The sequence below is a fragment of the Schistocerca nitens genome, chromosome 1 (genome assembly GCF_023898315.1).
Source record: "Schistocerca nitens isolate TAMUIC-IGC-003100 chromosome 1, iqSchNite1.1, whole genome shotgun sequence".
Classification (NCBI taxonomy): domain Eukaryota; kingdom Metazoa; phylum Arthropoda; class Insecta; order Orthoptera; family Acrididae; genus Schistocerca; species Schistocerca nitens.
Genome location: NC_064614.1, coordinates 239,626,752 through 239,646,477, shown reverse-complemented (window position 1 = coordinate 239,646,477; position 19,726 = coordinate 239,626,752). Strand labels below are relative to the sequence as shown.

Genomic DNA, 19,726 nt, shown 5'->3' with positions numbered 1-19,726 from the left:
GAATTCGATGAGTACCAGACCTCGGACCTGCTGAGGGCACAGCTCTAAATTTTTTAGGGGGAGACGACAGCAATACATTCTGGTCTCACTACCTTGTACCAAAGCGGCATACGCAAATTTAAGCCAGTTTGGTTATTAAGAAGTTCTGTACTTTTTCATTTGAGCACTCCTTACGGAATAACCGCAGTCGTAGAATACCATAGAATCATAATTTACAGGACGAACTGCAGCGAGAAGGTGACAAACTGAAGACAAGTGAGATAGAAGTGGTCAACTGACTGAGCGGCCTTTTTTTTGTTATTCACAGTTATGAAAATTTTTAAGCACTGTTCGGAATGTGGAATGTTGAGACAAGGACGGCGACAATACGCACCGATGGTCGATATTTGCTGCTGCAGCTGCAGGCGCATTATGTATGACATAATCGAGTACCTGGTGTAGAATTCCTGTAGGTTGTATGTATCCGACTGCTCATACTGAACAAATTGCGTAAGCAGTGGTTAATAATAAAATCAACATTTACTCTCAATTGTGTGACCTTTGGTTCTTTTATTCACAGCGCCAGATCTGTTTCCAGAGTAAATCGGTTCCGCATTAACGCCGTAAAATATCTACCAAGTTTTGCTGCCTTACGGTAATTACAGTGCCCACTGGAGCTCTGTGAGTAGCTGCACTTTAATCATAACCACCCGATAGTTAAGAGAGGGGTTAGATCAGCTGCAGTTTCTGTACAGGGGGCCCATGCAACATAGTTTTAGAGATATAAGCCGTTTCTAAACACCACTGACATTAAAATTAAACTATGACAGTACCACGGATCTTTCGTTGTAAAGAACATTTAAAAATGGAGTTCAGCGTTTCTTCCTTTAACTTTTTGGGATTCCCTAAAACCGAATCCTTAAAGGTTACCTATTATCATGGTGTTCAAGTCCATAATCGATAAAAAGATGGTGGAATAATGAAAGTGGAGTATTTTTTTCACTTTTCCGTTTGTTGACAGTAACTGAAGAACTGAAATTGTGGGAGCAAAATGTAGAATTGACGTTTCTGCGTGTTGACAGACCTGCGGATCCTGGTGGAAGCCGAGGACATGCCCGGGAGGTGCTGGCTGACGCACCACGTGGAGTGCCCCTGCCTGATGGGGTCGCGTTTCCAGGCGCAGCGGCAGCAGTTCTTCGACATCATGTCCCGCTGGCAGCAGGTCGACCTCGACGTGGTGAGTGCCCTCGCCGAGGTTCCAACTTTTATATCTTTCGAAGGTGAAGCTCAGGTTGTCGAGTCTAAACCCTCTCGTACTCCAGACACCTGTATTCAAGGACCAGTGGAATTGTGTAGTTATTTAGAAAACGATTCCACCTTGTAGGTCGCTTCATTTAAGATAACCGAGCTGCTACAGTAATTAAACGAACTGAAAAAGTATTTGGGAAGAGCATGGATTGGATTGTTTGGGGGAAGAGACCAAACAGCGATGTCATCAGTCTCATCGGATTAGGGAAGGAAGTGGAAGGAAGACAACTTTGCCCTTTCAAAGGAACCATCCCGACATTTGCCTGGAGTGATTTAAGGAAATCACAAAAAACCTAAATCAGGATGACCGGACGCGGGACTGAACCGTCGTTCTCCCGAATGCGACTCCAGTGCGCTAACCACTGCGCCACCTCGCTCGGTGGTTGGTTCAAATGGCTCTGAGCACTATGGGACTTAACTTCTGAGGTCATCAGTCCCCCAGAACTTAGAACTACTTAAACCTAACTAACTTAAGGACATCACGCACATCCATGCCCAAGGCAGGATTCGAACCTGTGACCGTAGCGATCGCGCGGTTCCAGACTATAGCGCCTACAACCGCTCGGCCACCACTGCCGGCGCTCGGTGGTTGAGAAGAGCATGTTACACTACTGGCTACTACGAAATTAGCAGTGTACCGATAGTGCTACACCTGTGAAAGGAATTAATATGGCCATGACTGTGTACTAATGGTTAGCCGGCCGGAGTAGCCGTGCGGTTCTAGGCGCTGCAGTCTGGAGCCGAGCGACCGCTACGGTCGCAGGTTCGAATACTGCCTCGGGCATGGATGTGTGTGATGTCCTTAGGTTAGTTAGGTTTAATTAGTTCTAAGTTCTAGGAGGCTGATGACATCAGAAGTTAAGTCGCATAGTGCTCAGAGCCATTTGAACCATTTTTGAGCTAATGGTTAAGGTAGTAGCAAAACAAACGGGAATCGAACCAAGGTTATGCAGTTACGTAAAAATAAACGATCGCCAGCCTAATTAGGCAAAGTTATACCAAGTGACAGCATTGTTCATAAAGAAAGTTAACGATTGGTATTTACTTTACTAGATATTGAAATTCTTTTTTTTTTATAGGACACGAAACAGTAGTATACTTTACCAAGCATTGTACCAATGGTTTGAGAAGAACAACAAAGAAGGGAAATTAAATGTTTTGGCAACAACTGGCTCTCAAAAGCACTTACTATCTGTACACTATAGTAGGAGGCCAATGATAATTGCAGGCAAAATATTACTAACGGTGGAGCAATACTTATGTGGACAAGAAGATCTTTTATCAGCTTAATTATTAGACAATACTCTCATTGAAATGATTTGCGGTCAGTTATATTCTCTATTTTGATTACTATTTGTTTTCTTAAGGATGATTCACTTCTTTATACTACAAGGTGAGTCACCTAAAATTACCGCTGGATATATTTCGTAAACCACATCAAATACTGACGAATCGATTCCACAGACCGAACGTGAGGAGAGGGGCTAGTGTAATTGGTTAATACGAACCATACAAAAATGCACGGAAGTATGTTTTTTTAACACAAACCTACGTATTTTAAATGGAGCCCCGTTAGGTTTGTTAGCACATCTGAACATATAAACAAATACGTAATCAGTGCCGTTTGTTGCATTGTAAAATATTAATTACATCCGGAGATATTGTAACCTAAAGTTGACGCTTGAGTACCACTCCTCCGCTGTTCGATCGTGTGTATCGGAGAGCACCGAATTACGTAGGGATCCGAAGGGAACGGTGATGGACCTTAGGTACAGAAGAGACTGGAACAGCACATTACGTCCACATGCTAACACCTTTTTATTGGTCTTTTTCACTGACGCACATGTACATTACCATGCGGGGTGAGGCACACGTACACACGTGGTTTCAGTTTTTAATTACGGAGTGGAATAGAGTGTGTCCCGACATGTCAGGCCAATAGATGTTCAATGTGGTGGCCATCATTTGCTGCACACAATTGCAATATCTGGCGTAATGAATGTCGTACACGCCGCAGTACATCTGCTGTAATGTCGCCGCAGGCTGCAACAATACGTTGTCTCATATCCTCTGGGGTTGTAGGCACATCACGGTACACATTCTCCTTTAACGTACCCAGCAGAAAGAAGTCCAGAGGTGTAAGATCAGGAGAACGGGCTGGCCAATTTATGCGTCCTCCACGTCCTATGAAACGCCCGTCGAACATCCTGTCAAAGGTCAGCCTAGTGTTAATTGCGAAATGTGCAGGTGCACCATCATGCTGATACCTCATACGTCGACGCGTTTCTAGTGGGACATTTTCGAGCAACGTTGGCAGATCATTCTGTAGAAACGCGATGTATGTTGCAGCTGTTTGGGCCCCTCCAATGAAGTGAGGACCAATGAGGTGGTCGCCAATGATTCCGCACCATATATTTACAGTCCACGGTCGCTGTCGCTCTACCTGTCTGAGCCAGCGAGGATTGTCCATGGACAATGCATGTTCCGTAGATTCACTGCCCCGTGGTTTGTGAAACCCGCTTCATCGGTAAACAGGTAGAACTGCAACGCATTCTCTGTTATTGCCCATTGATGGAATTGTACTCGATGATTAAAGTCATCACCATGTAATTGCTGATGTAGCGACACATGAAACGGGTGAAAGCGGTGACGATGCAGTATGCGCATGACATTACTTTGACTCAGTCCACCGGCTCTCGCAATGTCCCGTGTACTCATGTGTGGGTTCATGGCAACTGCAGCTAACACACCAACTGCACCTGCTTCTCCTGTGACGTGCCTGTTACGGACCCGTTTGCGTGCTACGACCATACCTGTTGCATACAGTTGGCGGTAGATGTTTTGCAGTGTGCGGCACGTTGGATGCTCTCTGTCCGGGTACCGTTCTGCATACACCCTGCAGGCTTCAGCTACATTTAGTCGACACTCGCCATAGATGAGTATCATCTCCGCCTTTTCAGAGTTCGAATACACCATGGTCACAGTTCCTTCAATACTACACTATCACAGACATCTGGTAACACGGTGTACTACAGTTGGTCTGCGTGCGGAGACGAATGCGGAATAACAATAGCAGCAAGCGCTACATGCGGACACTGCGATAGCTAGACCAAACCACAACAGTGCACTACAGCCACACTCGTAAACATGGTCGTCATTGTAAACATGTCCCTGCAAATGCTACTCGCCGACTGTGGCCCGTGTTTGTTACAACACGCAACTGAACGTCGGAGGTTTCAAGCGTCAACTTTAGGCTACAATATCTCCGGATGTAATTAACATTTTACAATGCAACAAACTGCACTGATTACGTATTTGTTTATACGTTCAGATGTGCCTACAAAACTAACGGGGTTCCATTTAAAAAAAACGTAGGTTTGTGTTAAAAAACATACTTCCGTGCATTTTTGTATGGTTTGTATTAAACAATTACACTAACCCCTCTCCTCACGTTCGGTCTGTGGAATCGGTTCGTCAGTATTTGATGTGGTTTACGAAATATATCCAGCGGTAATGTTAGGTGACTCACCCTGTATATACCTCAAATTAACAGCCTGGCACACACTGAATGGCTGTAACCTGTTACTTATTATAGCATACAAATGTTATAAAACGAGTACTGCAGTTCAGTAGTACTGTTATTGTAGTATAGAAAGCAAGATTGGCTCAACAAGCAGCAAGAGCGCCCGAAAACTAATCTGCCAGTAGATTCAGATCACGGCTGACTAGTTTTACCAAATCACTAACTACAGGCACATGAAGTATAATTATTCCTACAAACCTTTACGTTAACGACTCCTCAAGGTGGCTCTTCCTGTTTACTAATCAATATTACTTTGACTGATCATAGTTTTATTCGAATAATTTAAATGCTATACCGACGTCTAAGCAAAACACTTCAGATCGCTTTCTTGAAATTGTACTTCGGTGAAAATTTAACTATCCTTTTATAAAAAACACGTGGAGAACTTCAGAAACAAAGCTCACTGAATACTTATGAAATTTACTACTCTAAAAAGCTTATTAAATGTAGTTAAAGGCAGCAACCACTTTTCAGTTCAATAAAACAGGATACTCGAATATATTGCAGCACTTGGAAAAGGACCCTGCGTAGGTAAATGACTAATGATTAAATTTGGATATTTGACACAAAGTTTAAACAAAATAGCCTTACTGTTTCAATAAAAAACCAAATAACTGGCCCATGCAATAGTACAGTACTCAAGTGCCTATTTGAGGCGAAGGTGGTGTGGCGATTGCCTGTGGCAACTCAAGAAGGCGGCAAAAGTGCTCACTGCGCTTGTTGTGAGGCAAGCTATGAAAATTTTCTTCTAAGCGTCGGATTTTCATAGCACGGAGCTAAACAACGTGTGCCATGAATAATAAGGCAAACTGCTTCCATATCCGAGACTATATTGTATAATCTTGCTGCTCCTCTTGCCTTGTTCAGCACAGTAGATGCGGGCACTTTTCGTGCCAGCCACCGACTGACTCTTGGCACGAACGTGCGTTGCAGTTTTACAGCCAGATTCACGTTTCCTATTCCCGCCAAGTCAGTTTCGTTACAGAGGGACTTTCGTCCATGTTTTACGTGACTGTAAACCCAAGTATCCTATACATGAACAGGTACTGCAAGTAGAGTTTCAATATGTCCGTTCTTTTACAAAACTTGCTTTTAAAATTACATCCATATATCAATTTCATTGACATAATGGGACATAAATAATGAATAAAACATTTACATAGATGTTACACGAAAGAGAAAGGTTATACAGATGTCACATTAAATGAAAACAGACAAAAAAGTTAGATAAGTGTGGAGAATATCGATATTGCTGTTACACACAGAATTTAAATCCTTCTTTGGCCATCTTAACTTTTCCACAGATTATCTAAATCACTTCAGATATGTGGCAGCAAACGTCTTTCGAGAACTGTCGCGGACAAATTCTTTTCCGTTCTTGTACAACTGAGAATGTACTCAAACCTGAATCAGTTGTACCATGGTTCCCGTAAATCGCTTCATGTGAAGGCGGTAGATGCTCAGATAGGACAAGGATGGAGAAAGAAGCATCGTTTCCTACAGGGATTTAGGGGAACCAAGGAACAACTGACTCAGGTACTGAGTGCATTTTCTGTTGGACAAGGAGGGGAAAGAAATCTGCCGCTACAGTTTCATAGACACATTTCCTGGCACTGACTTGGTCTGCAGAAAAATTTGAATGTCCAAAGCTAGAACTGACTTTCACGCTTCCGAAATTTTTATTACTGAATCCGTACTAGTGTACCTCGACACGACAAAAATGTTGAAACTACAGTTTAAAACTACAGTTGGCGCGATATAGCCATTTACACGTAAATAGAGTACAGTATACGTTCAAAGACACCTGTTAGTGGTGGTACATGTGGAGTGTGTCTACCCTTCATTTTTATGATAGCTTAATTTCTGCTGGGGACACTATGAATGAGGCTTTTGAATGTCTGTGGAGGAAACGCAGACCATCCTTCGTCAAGAGCCGAAACCAAAGAAGGTAGTGATATTGGACGGTGGGGTTTGGAGCAAAATCGACGCTGTAACTCATCCAAAAGGCATTCCAATGGGTTCAGTTCGGGATTCTGCTCAGAGCCCTCCGTTTTAGGGAATGTTACTGCCCACAAACCATTGCCTCAAGCCGGCCGAAGTGGCCATGCGGTTCTAGGCGCTCCAGTCTGGAACCGCGAGACCGTTACGGTCGCAGGTTCGAATCCTGCCTCGGGCATGGATGTGTGTGATGTCCTTAGGTTAATTAGGTTTAACTAGTTCTAAGTTCTAGGGGACTAATGACCTCAGAAGTTGAGTCCCATAGTACTCAGAGCCATTTGAGCCATTGCCTCAAAGATGTTGCTAGATGACAGAATGCCCTGTCTTTCTGATTCAGTCATCGTCTAAGAAACTGATCCTCTACACAATGCTGTAAAATGTGTTCATATACTATCGCATTCAGCTTCTTCCTAAGAGCAATAAGGGCAATACACCCTAGCTACGAAAAACATTCCCACACTGCAACGCCACATCCTTCGTACCTCACTGTTGCACATTTTGTCCGGTAACATTCTCAAGGGAGTCAACAAACTCAAACCTTTCCATCGGACCGTCAGTGAGTATAGCGTCATTCATCGCTTCAGATCAGTCCAGTGGAGTCGCATTTACACAGCCTCAAGCGTCGTTTAGTACGGTTAACGAGAAGTTGCTTGACTGTTGTACCCCAATATTTTTAACTGCCTGCTTACAGTTTCTGCACTAGTTGGATTGCTGGTAGCAATCTGAAACTCACACTTGACCTCTTCCGCTGACGTTACGCGACTTCTTACAACCAGAACCCACAATGAAACTCCTTGGCAGATTAAAACTGTGTGCCGAACCGAGACTCAAACTCGGGACCTTTGCCTTTCGCGGCAAGTGCTCTACCAACATCCCCCAAGCTGTGGCTTAGCCATGTCTCCCCAGTGTCCTTTCTTCCAGGAGTGCTAGTTCTGCAAGGTATGCAGGAGAGCTTCTGCGAAGTTTGGAAGGTAGGAGACGAGGTACTGGCAGAACAGAAGCTGTGAGGACGGGTCTTGAGTCGTGCTTGGGTAGCTCACTTGGTAGAGCACTTGCCCGCGAAAGGCAAAGGTCCCGAGTTCGAGTCTCGGTCCGGCACACAGTTTTAATCTTCCAGGAAGATTCATATCATCGCACACTCCACTGCATAGTGAAATTTCCATTCTCAATACCAACAATGCTCGACGATCCCTGTTCGTCAGGTACTTGCGGTGTGCCTGAAGTTGTTCTAACCGTGGTTGTTTTTTCACCTTAGGCAGGATTACAAGGAATGAAATATCCTTGATGGATATGTTACTCAAGTGACATTTAATGAGTAGTCCACGTTCGAAACCACTGAATTCTCCTGCCCGACCCATTCTCCTGTTTCTTCTTCTCTACTGACAACACAATACTCTCTGCCTCCTTTTATGCTAGCGGATCCGCTACTTGTGATATCTAGTGGTCGATTCAGAGCTACATAGGGATGTCCGGGTAGTATTTAACAGACGGTATAACTCCGAAAAACTCCGAAAAACTCGCTTCTTTCCTCATGTCGTTCCTTCCTAAGCTCATGTAGTGTCGATGCTATCAGACGTGATTTTCACAGGCTATCATCTGTTACAGCATATAAATTCCCATCATTATTCAGTATAGAAGAAGAAGGACTAGGCTGTACTTATCCAAAACATTCATTCTCCACGTTCTTGTCCATTTCAGCTATATAACTATTGCGCAACTTACGCAGTAACCTGTGTGTAATACAAACCCTGTCTGTTCATTAACGGTTTAAAGCTTTACCTGTTATTGTCTGTTCCATCAAGTCAGCATCCTGTTGCAACCATATTCCGCGTTAAATGCACAAAACGCATCACTTCACGACAGATTTTGTCAATGGACTGCGCTATTTTGTTTTGTGCTTGGGTGCTGTGGTACTGAGATTTCAGTTTGTGGTAAGACCGCAGACATTAACTTGCGAACAAAAAGGAGAATTAATTACGTGACTTTATTTTTTCGAGGCGATTAAGAGAAAAACTGTAATACTCCTCTTGGCAGCTGTTCAATAGCGAACCAGTATTTCTGCTACATCTTCAACACTGTCCGCGTTTTCCTCAACTTATTGACTTCTATTTTCTTTCTTCTGTTGATCTTAACCTACTATTTTTTCCTCTTCTCCACAATAGTCAGTTTCCTCTCCTGATTCGGTTCCTTGTGTACCGCTTCCAGTCATTTCCATTAGAACTCACAGTCGACAGAAATGTAATAAGGAAATAATTTTGTGTACTGCTCATAAGCTACACATATTATGATATATAATAATGTACCTATTATTTTTATTATTGTTATTATTATTTTATTAGAATTATGTCTCGGAAAAGGTGTAAAAATTGGCACAGGTGTAATTATGGGCACACCTCACGAAGAGCATATGGGAAGTGCTGAAGTCTGGCGACCGAGACTGAAAACGGTGCCTGTTGTTGATAGAAGGTAGCAGTTAACAGATGGAAGCATTGTATCAAGCAGTGTAGTTACAGCGTCGGTTATTGTGTGAATAGGTGTTTCTTCAGGACTGCAAACGCTTGGCAGGTATATGAAATCGTCTTCTTTTTATATCCTTCTGATTAGTTTAAAAGAATTACTCAGTGATACCCGGAATAACGGAATTCTAAGTTACTTTTAGAAGCACGTTTTTCGTTACACACGCTTTTAAGTTAGACGTGATAATGGCCCTGTTGTTTAAGAATGGTTGGTGTAAAAATGGGCCCATCGGGCTGCTGTGAAAATGGGCCCCATATTTAAGGAGGGCCCATAATTACAACACCTTTCCTCTTAAACTATGTAAAATATTTAAATAATGTTATGGGGATATGGTGAGTAGAACTTTGTTTAAAGTTCATATATACAGCTCACACGGTAACAAACAAACAAATAGAATTTTGAAATTGCGGTAACGAACACTGGTGCTTTTGTTCGTCCTTGCAAATCCCGAGGACGAAGAAACGCTATGAATGTAAGAATCAGAGGCGTCAGTGGAATGAATCTACATCTACATCTATATCCATACTACGCAAGCCACCTGACGGTGTGTGGCGGAGGGTACCCTGAGTACCTCTGTCGGTTCTCCCTTCTATTCCAGTCTCGTATTGTTCGTGGAAAGAAAGATTGTCGCTATGCTTCTGTGCGGGCTCTACTCTCTCTGATTTTATCCTCATGGTCTCTTCGCGAGATATACGTAGAAGGGAGCAATATACTGCTTGACTCCTCGGTGAAGGTATGTTCTCGAAACTTTAACAAAAGCCCGTTCCGAGCTACTGAGCGTCTCTCCTGCAGAGTCTTCCACAGGAGTTTATCTATCATCTCCGTAATGCTTTTGCGATTACTAAATGATCCTGTAACGGAGCGCACTGCTCTCCGTTAGATCTTCTCTGTCTCTTCTATCAACCCTATCTGGTACGGATCCCACACTGCTGAGCAGTATTCAAGCAGTGGCCGAACAAGCGTACTGTAACCTACTTCCTTTGTTTTCGGATTGCATTTCCTTAGGATTCTTCCAATGAATCTCAGTCTGGCATCTGCTTTACCGACGATCAACTTTATATGATCATTCCATTTTAAATCACTCCTAATGCGTACTCCCAGATAATTTATGGAGTTAACTGCTTCCAGTTGTTGTCCTACTATTTTGTAGCTAAATGATAAGGGATCCATCTTTCTATGTATTCGCAGCACATTACACTTGTCTACATTGAGATTCAATTGCCATTCCCTGCACCATGCGTCAATTCGCTGCAGATCCTCCTGCATTTCAGTACAATTTTCCATTGTTACAACCTCTCGATACACCACAGCATCATCTGCAAAAAGCCTCAGTGAACTTCCGATATTATCCACAAGGTCATTTATGTATATTGTGAATAGCAATGGTCCTATGACACTCCCTTGCGGCACACCTGAAATCACTCTTACTTCGGAAGACTTCTCTCCATTGAGAATGACATGCCTCGTTCTGTTATCTAGGAACTCTTCAATCCAATCACACAATTGGTCTGATAGTCCATATGCTCTTACTTTGTTCATTAAACGACTGTGGGGAACTGTATCGAACGTCTTGCGGAAGTCAAGAAACACGGCATCTACCTGTGAACCCGTGTCTATGGCCCTCTGAGTCTCGTGGACGAATAGCGCGAGCTGGGTTTCACACGACCGTCTTTTTCGAAACCCATGCTGATTCCTACAGAGTAGATTTCTAGTCTTCAGAAAAGTCATTATACTCGAACATAATACGTGTTCCAAAATTCTACAACTGATCGACGTTAGAGATATAGGTCTAAAGTTCTGCACATCTGTTCGACGTCCCTTCTTGAAAACGGGGATGACCTGTGCCCTTTTCCAATCCTTTGGAACGCTACGCTCTTCGAGAGACCTACGGTACATCGCTGCAAGAAGGGGGGCAAGTTCCTTCGCGTACTCTGTGTAAAATCTAACTGGTATCCCATCAGGTCCAGCGGTCCGTAATTTTTGTTTGTCTGCAAGGCTTTGGCTATGTTTATGTTTGCTGTGAAGTACCCTTTGCTTCTGCAGCAGTTTTCTAACTCGGTTTTTGTACCACGGTGGCTCTTTTCCATCTCTTACGATCTTGCTTGGCACATACTCATCTAACGCATATTGTACGATGGTTTTGAACTTTGTCCACTGATCCTCAACACTATCTGTACTTGAGACAAAACTTTTGTGTTGAGCCGTCAGGTACTCTGTAATCTGCTTTTTGTCATTTTTGCTAAACAGAAAAATCTTCCTACCTTTTTTAATATTTCTATTTACGGCTGAAATCATCGATGCAGTAACCGCTTTATGATCGCTGATTCCCTGTTCTGCATTAACTGTTTCAAATAGTTCGGGTCTGTTTGTCACCAGAAGGTCTAACATGTTTACGCTACGAGTCGTTTCTCTGTTTAACTGCTCAAGGTAGTTTTCAGATAAAGCACTTAAAAAAATTTCACTGGATTCTTTGTCCCTGCCACCCGTTATGAACGTTTGAGTCTCCCAGTCTATATTCGGCAAATTAAAATCTCCACCCAGAACTATAACATGGTCGGGAAAACTACACTAAATATTTTCCAAATTATCCTTCAGGTGCTCAGCCACAACAGCTGCTGAGCCAGTGGGCCTATAGAGACATCCAATTACCATGTCTGAGCCTGCTTTAACCGTGACCTTCACCCAAATTATTTCACATTTCGGATCGCCGTCAATTTCCTTCGATACTATTGCACTTCTTATCGCTATAAACACGCCTCCCCCTTCACTGTACAGCCTGTCTCTGCGGTATACATTCCAATCTGAGTTTAGGATTTCATTACTGTTTACGTCTGGTTTCAGACAACTTTCTGTTCCTAGTACTATATGGGCGTTGTGACCGTTTATTAATGAGAGCAGTTCTGGGACCTTTCTATAGACGCTCCTGCAGTTTACTATTAGCACATTAATATTGTTATTCTCTGTTGCATTTTGCCTACTCCTACCTTGCCGCGTCTCAGGCGGCGTCTTGTCGAGCCTAGGGAGGGAATTCTCTGACCTAAAAAACCCACATGTGCGCTCCACACGTACTCCGCTACCCTTGTAGCCGCTTCCGGCGTTTAGTGCACGCCTGACCTATTCAGGGGGACCCTACATTTCTCCACCCGATAGCGGAGGTCGGGAAATTTGCACCCCAGATCTCCGCAGAATTGGCTGAGCCTCTGGTTTAAACCTTCCACTCGGCTCCAAACCAGAGGACCACGATCGGTTCTGGGAACGATTCTACAAATATTTAGCTCTGATTCCACCCCGCGAGCGAGGCTTTCCGCCTTTACCAATTCCGCCAACCGCCTGTATGAACTGAGGATGATCTCTGAACCCAGACGGCAGGAGTCACTGGTGCCGACATGAGCAACAATTTGCAGTCGGGTGCACCCAGTGCTCTCTATCGCCGCCGGTAGGGCCTCCTCCACATCTCGGATGAGACCACCCGGCAAGCAGACAGAGTGAACACTGGCCTTCTTCCCCGACCTTTCCGCTATTTCCCTAAGGGGCTCCATCACCCGCCTAACGTTGGAGCTCCCAATAACTAATAAACCCCTCCCCCCGTGTGCCTGCTCGGACCTTTCTGAAGGAGCGGCCACATATTCACACACAGGCAGAGTGGGCGATGCCACACGGCCAGCCTCCACATTGACCCTCTGCCTCGTGCGTTGCGAACACTGCTGAACCCGCCACTCCCCTTGGGGAGAGGGTGGCCCAACCGCGCCCGGTACCCGCGAAGTTGTCTCGACAGCAGGGACAGTGGGTGAAGCATGTAACACCTGGGGTGTACCATGCGACGCACCAGACTCCCCACTGCCGCTACACTCCGAGGCAGCAGCCTGAAGACAGCTGACCGCGGCCATCAACACGTTCAGCTGTTCGCGAACAGTGGCCAGCTCCTCCTGCGTCCGTACACAGCAGTCACACATCCCTTCCATCCTGAGAAATCAATTTACTGTAGAGAGTTAATCAACTTGTAACGAGACTGCTAATTCACTAAAGGCTTGTTGACTAAACTGTGGTTGCTAGCCACTTCTCGTAGAAAACAATGAAAATAGCACTACCTGTCTCTGGACTGTATTGAAAACAAACACTAGCACTACTGGCACTATGGTTGACTAAAGGGACTCCTCTGACTGTATTCAAAACAAACACGAAATCTATGGAACACTATTACTAGCACTCGACAATTAAAGCTTCCTAAAAGCAAAAACACACGGAAAAAGAAGTGACAAGTAATAAAAATACAGATAATACTTAAATTAAGGTAGCTCGCTGCACAGCAGACGTGAAGCAGATGGTACATGCCATAGCAGCTATGAAAGCAAAGGAGGCTTCTGTGAAAGGTGCTGCAAAAACGGTCGGAGTGCCTCGTACCACTTTTGCAGAGATTTTTTAAACTTGATAAAATCCCTGAGCAAGAGGTTCAAGAGACAAGGCTTGGTAAGAAACCGATTTTAAATGCAGACCTCAAAAAACAAGCTAGTTTCTTATCTCACTGAGAGGGAGCAAACATTCTTTTGGTGCATGCACTTTGGCGTATCCGAGAAGAATGGCATTTTTACTTGCCCAGTGAAATACTTTAACAACCCCTTTCAAAGGAGGAGAAGCAGGACGAGCTTGGGCTGACCTTTTTCTTGAGAGACTCAAGGATCAGCTGTCAATTCGCAAACCTTGTGCCAGAGCCTTAGGCTTCAATAAAGAGAATGTGATGGTTTTCTTTGATTTATTGGCAGACGCTTTCAACAAACACTCATATCCAGCAGACCGAGTGTATAACGTGGACGAGACAAGTCTTTCCATTGCCCAAAGCAAAATTACAAATGTGATAGGGAAACGGGAGAAACAAATGGCAACTCTAACGTCTGCAGAAGGAGGGGCTACAATCGCAGTTACCGCTTGTCTCAGCGCTTCAGGACATTATGTCCCGCCAGTGACAATTTTCCCTAGAACCAACAGCTCTAATGAGAGGTTGCCCCCCTGGTGCAATTGGTAGAGCCCGTCCTTCAGGATGGGTTCAAAACAGTTTGATCAACGAATGGTTAGTTCACTTCATTGAGAAAACATGTCCAGCTGAACAATGGCCTGGTATCCTCATCTTGGATGGTCATTATAGCCACCTTCTAAATCCAGATGTGAGTGACTTGGCGAAAGAACACCACCGTGACTATCATTTCACTTCCTCCACATTACACCCACAAACTGCAGCCTCTAGAAAAGATGTTCATGAGACCTCTGAAAACGTACTACAACGAGGTAGTGAGAGCATGGTTGCATCACAATGGGCGTCCTCTCACACCATACGACGTATTCAATCAGCTGAGATGGCAATAAACGGATTAAAGTAACTCGGTTATGCCCTATGAACCGGTACTTCTTTACCGATCCTGGTTTCATAGCTGCTGGGTTGGTTGCAGGAAAAACATGTTCCACAGTGGAATATAGACCTAATGTTTCTGAATCACATGCTCCTCTACTTGCTGCCTCTGGACCATAGGCGTCATCTGCTTTTTGATGGAGTTATCCTGATGTACAGTCACATCAAGCTCTAGGTATGCCAGTTTATGAAGCCATTGAAACACCGGGAAGCTCTCCATGGACTTCAACAAATGCAGTTTCACCATTCAACATATTTGCTGTCCCCAATATTAAGAAGAGAACCACAACGCGGGGATGAAAAGCAGCAGCCGCCTGCCACATCACTGGAACGCCGTACAAAGATCAGTTCATAAAGTCGCTTGACAAAAGCGCTGTCAAGAAGAAGTCGTTGAGTTTCTCTGGGGTTAGAGGCCGCCATGCGAACAGAGGTGCAAAATCCAAATGCCTTCAAAAAAAGAAAATTTGTTCCACAAAACTCATCACCGGACTTTTCAGGCTCCTGCAGCTCTCACCTTGTGGACAGCGATAATGACCTTGATGTGAACGATGGGGATACACCAGATTCAAGCGATGCAAGTTGCATCTTTTGTGATGAAAAGTTCTCTCAAGACAGGAGAGGAGAGGTGTGGATTAAATGTGTTATGTGCAAATGTGGGCACACTTAGATTGTGCTGGCGCTTAAGGAGCTACTTACTTTTGCGATTACTGTAAATAATTTCTGATTTCATGCAGAAATGTAAGAAAGTTGCTTTTTGTAGACTAATCTACCATTTTGTACTGTTTTAACCCATTGCATTACGATATTTCAAAAGATTTCTTGCACCTTTTTTGTGGATGCCCGTATTTGCATCCCGTTTTCCATTTTAAGTTCCATTTTACAAGCTTTATGTAAATCTTTATTTTCGAACAGAAATAATGGATACTAATAATTGTTTCGCCTCTCATCATTTTTTAAACTTGCTATAGTTGTTAATGAAGGTATAAAATCTAGAATTTTTGCAAAAGAAGGTACCTTTACGTCAAAAACAAAAGAGGGTGTCCATGTTTACCCCTTTTCCTCTACTGCTCATGTACTACGAGGATGGTCACACAAGTACCAGACCCAACAAAGAAAGCACAACAATTTTGGAAAAAATGTATTTATTTTTCAACATAATCCCCTTTCAGCTCTATACACTTTTCCCAGCGATGTTCAATAAGTTCGATACCGTTTTTGTAATGAGAACTGTCTAACTCCTCAAAATAGCAAAAACCGCCGACATAAGGTTTTCATTCGTTGAAAATCTTCGACCACCGAGTTATGTTTTCAACTTTGGAACAGAAAATAATCCGAGGGGGCAAAATTTGGCGAAAAGGGTGCATGAGATAGCAATTCAAACTTTAATTCATTAGTTTTGGCCATTGCAAGAACGGTCTGTGAGCAGGTGCATTGTCCTAAAGAAACAAAGCTTTCTTCTTGACCAAATGCGGTCGTTTTTGCTCGATTGCTTCGCCCAAACATTGCAATACTCGCCGTTGAGAGTTTTTCCTTTTTCAAGGTGGTAATGAAAACTATTCCAAGCGCATCCCAAAAAACGGACGCCCTGACCTTGCCTCCAGATGAAACGATCTTCGCCTTCTTTGGAGTTGGTTCTCCAATTTGCAGCCATTACTTTGATTGTTCTTTTGTCACTGGAGTGAAGAGGTAGACATATGTTTCATCAATGGTTATGAAACGGCGTGAAAAATTAGCTTTGTTGCTGTGAAAGTTCGCTAAAACCTCAATTGAAACATCTTCACGACAATGTTTTTGCTCGAGTGTGAGCAAACGCGGCAGAAACCTTGCACACAGTTTTCTCATGTCCAAATTTCGAGGTAATATGCGATGACCGAACTGTTTGAAATGCCCACTATGTCTGCTAGCTCTCGCACTTTCAGTCGAAGATCATCCAGTACCGATTTGTGGATTTTCTTCGCCATTTCTGGAGTCGTCACATTAATTGGTCGACCACTTCGATGCTCGTCTTGGCTGTTCATACTGCCTCGTTTAAACGGAGCTGTTCTACTGTTGTCAACGAAGGAGCAGACTCTCCCAAAGTAGAATCTAGCTCAGCTTTGATATTGGTTGCGCTCAGGCCTTTCATAAAAAAAAGAAAAAAAAAATGTATCACATAACGATGACCAATTTCCTCCATTTTCACAAGTTCACTGACAACGTTCACTATTGATGGCTGCCAAACAAATACTAAACAATGTGGCGTCTTTAAACTTGAAACATATGCTTCATAGATCGTATACTTTCTAATCCACGGATGGTTTTCAACAACGACTGCCATCTGTCAGTCAGGCCGGGTACTTACGGCACCACCATCGTATGTATGTTGTGATGTTAGACCGATACGAGTGACCAGTGAGATGTAAGAGTGAACCTGAAAGCTCTAGTGTTGGCAGCTGAAATAAATACATAAATAAGTAGATAAATAAATAAATGGGAGAGGTCTCATGTTACTATTTGAATACTTCTTATTCAGAGTTCTTACTTCTGTAACGCCGTTATTCCAGTTTGCTCTTACGTCAGTAGGCCCATGCACGACAAATTTCGTCGGCAACCGCTTCCTTCTTATGTTGTTGTTGTTGTGGTCTTCAGTCCTGTGACTGGTTTGATGCAGCTCTCCATGCTACTCTATCCTGTGCAAGCTTCTTCATCTCCCAGTACCTACTGCAACCTACATCCTTCTGAATCTGCTTAGTGTATTCATCTCTTGGTCTCCCTCTACGATTTTTACCCTCCACGCTGCCCTCCAATGCTAAATTTGTGATCCCTTGATGCCTCAAAACATGTCCTACCAGCCGATCCCTTCTTCTAGTCAAGTTGTGCCACAAACTTCTCTTCTCCCCAATCCTATTCAATACCTCCTCATTAGTTACGTGAATTACCCACCTTATCTTCAGCATTCTTCTGTAGCACCACATTTCGAAAGCTTCTATTCTCTTCTTGTCCAGCCGGCCGAAGTGGCCGTGCGGTTAAAGGCGCTGCAGTCTGGAACCGCGAGACCGCTACGGTCGCGGGTTCGAATCCTGCCTCGGGCATGGATGTTTGTGATGTCCTTAGGTTAGTTAGGTTTAACTAGTTCTAAGTTCTAGGGGACTAATGACCTCAGCAGTTGAGTCCCATAGTGCTCAGAGCCATTTGAGCCATTTCTTCTTGTCCAAACAGTTTATCGTCCATGTTTCACTACCATACATGGCTACACTCCATACAAATACTTTCAGAAACGACTTCCTGACACTTAAATCTATACTCGATGTTAACAAATTTCTCTTCTTCAGAAACGATTTCCTTGCCATTGCCAGTCTACATTTTATATCCTCTCTACTTCGACCATCATCAGTTATTTTGCTCCCCAAATAGCAAAACTCCTTTACTACTTTAAGTGTCTCATTTCCTAATCTAATTCCCTCAGCATCACCCGACTTAATTAGACTACATTCCATTATCCTCGTTTTGCTTTTGTTGATGCTCATCTTATATCCTCCTCTCAAGACACTGTCCATTCCGTTCAACTGCTCTTCCAAGTCCTTTGCTGTCTCTGACAGAATTACAAGTTTTTATCTCTTCTCCATGGATTTTAACACCTACTCCGAATTTTTCTTTTGTTTCCTTTACTGCTTGCTCAAAATGTAGATTGATTAACATCGGGGACAGGCTACAAACCTGTCTCACTCCCTTCCCAACCACTGCTTCCCTTTCATGCCCCTCGACTCTTATAACTGCCATCTGGTTTCTGTAAAAATTGTAAATACCCTATCGCTCCCTGTATTTTACCCCTGCCACCTTCAGAATTTGAAAGAGAGTATTCCAGTCAACATTGTCAAAAGCTTTCTCTAAGTCTACAAATGCTAGAAACGTAGGTTTGCCTTTCCTTAATCTTTCTTCTAAGATAAGTCGTAAGGTCAGTATTGCCTCACGTGTTCTAGTATTTCTACGGAATCCAAACTGATCTCCCCCGAGGTCGGCTTCTATCAGCTTTCCCATTCGTCTGTAAAGAATTCGTGTTAGTATTTTGCAGCTGTGGCTTATTAAACTGATAGTTCGGTAATTTTCACATATGTCAACACCTGCTTTCTTTGGGATTGGAATTATTATGTTCTTCTTGAAGTCTGTGGGTATTTCGCCTGTCTCATACATCTTGCTCACCAGATGGTAGAGTTTTGTCAGGACTGGCTCTCCCAAGGCCATCAGTAGTTCTAATGGAATGTTGTCTACTCCCGGGGCCTTGTTTCGACTCAGGTCTTTCAGTGCTCTGTCAAACTCTTCACGCAGTATCTTATCTCCCATTTCATCTTCATCTACATCCTCTTCCATTTCCATAATATTGTCCTCAAGTACATCGCCCTTGTATGAACCCTCTATATACTCCTTCCACCTTTCTGCCTTCCCTTCTTTGCTTAGAACTGGGTTGCCATCTGAGCTCTTGATATTCATACAAGTGGTTCTCTTCTCTCCAAAGGTCTCTTTAATTTTCCTGTAGGCAGTATCTATCTTACCCCTAGTGAGACAAGCCTCTACATCCTTACATTTGTCCTCTAGCCATCCCTGCTTAGCCATTTTGCACTTCCTGTCGATCTCATTTTTGAGACGTTTGTATTCCTTTTTGCCTGCTTCATATACTGCATTTTTATATTTTCTCCTTTCATCAATTAAATTCAATATTTCTTCTGTTACCCAAGGATTTCTATTAGCCCTCGTCTTTTTACCTACTTGATCCTCTGCTGCCTTCAGTACTTCATCCCTCAGTGCTACCCATTCTTCTTCTACTGTATTTCTTTCCCCCCTTCCTGTCAATTGTTCCCTTATGCTCTCCCTGAAACTCTGTACAACCTCTGGTTCTTTCAGTTTATCCAGGTCCCATCTCCTTAAATTTCCACCTTTTTGCAGTTTCTTCAGTTTCAATCTGC

At 43.5% G+C, this 19,726-nt stretch overlaps 1 protein-coding gene across 1 annotated transcript in view; it reads left to right on the top strand.

Annotated features, from left to right (window-relative positions):
- LOC126239361 (phospholipase B1, membrane-associated-like) overlaps nt 1-19,726 on the top strand; it is a 194,653-nt gene that overhangs the window by 147,279 nt on the left and 27,648 nt on the right. The window contains exon 7 of the mRNA XM_049947858.1: nt 1,062-1,216. Within this exon, the coding sequence (XP_049803815.1) occupies nt 1,062-1,216 (155 nt within the window). The remainder of the gene's footprint in view (nt 1-1,061; nt 1,217-19,726) is intronic.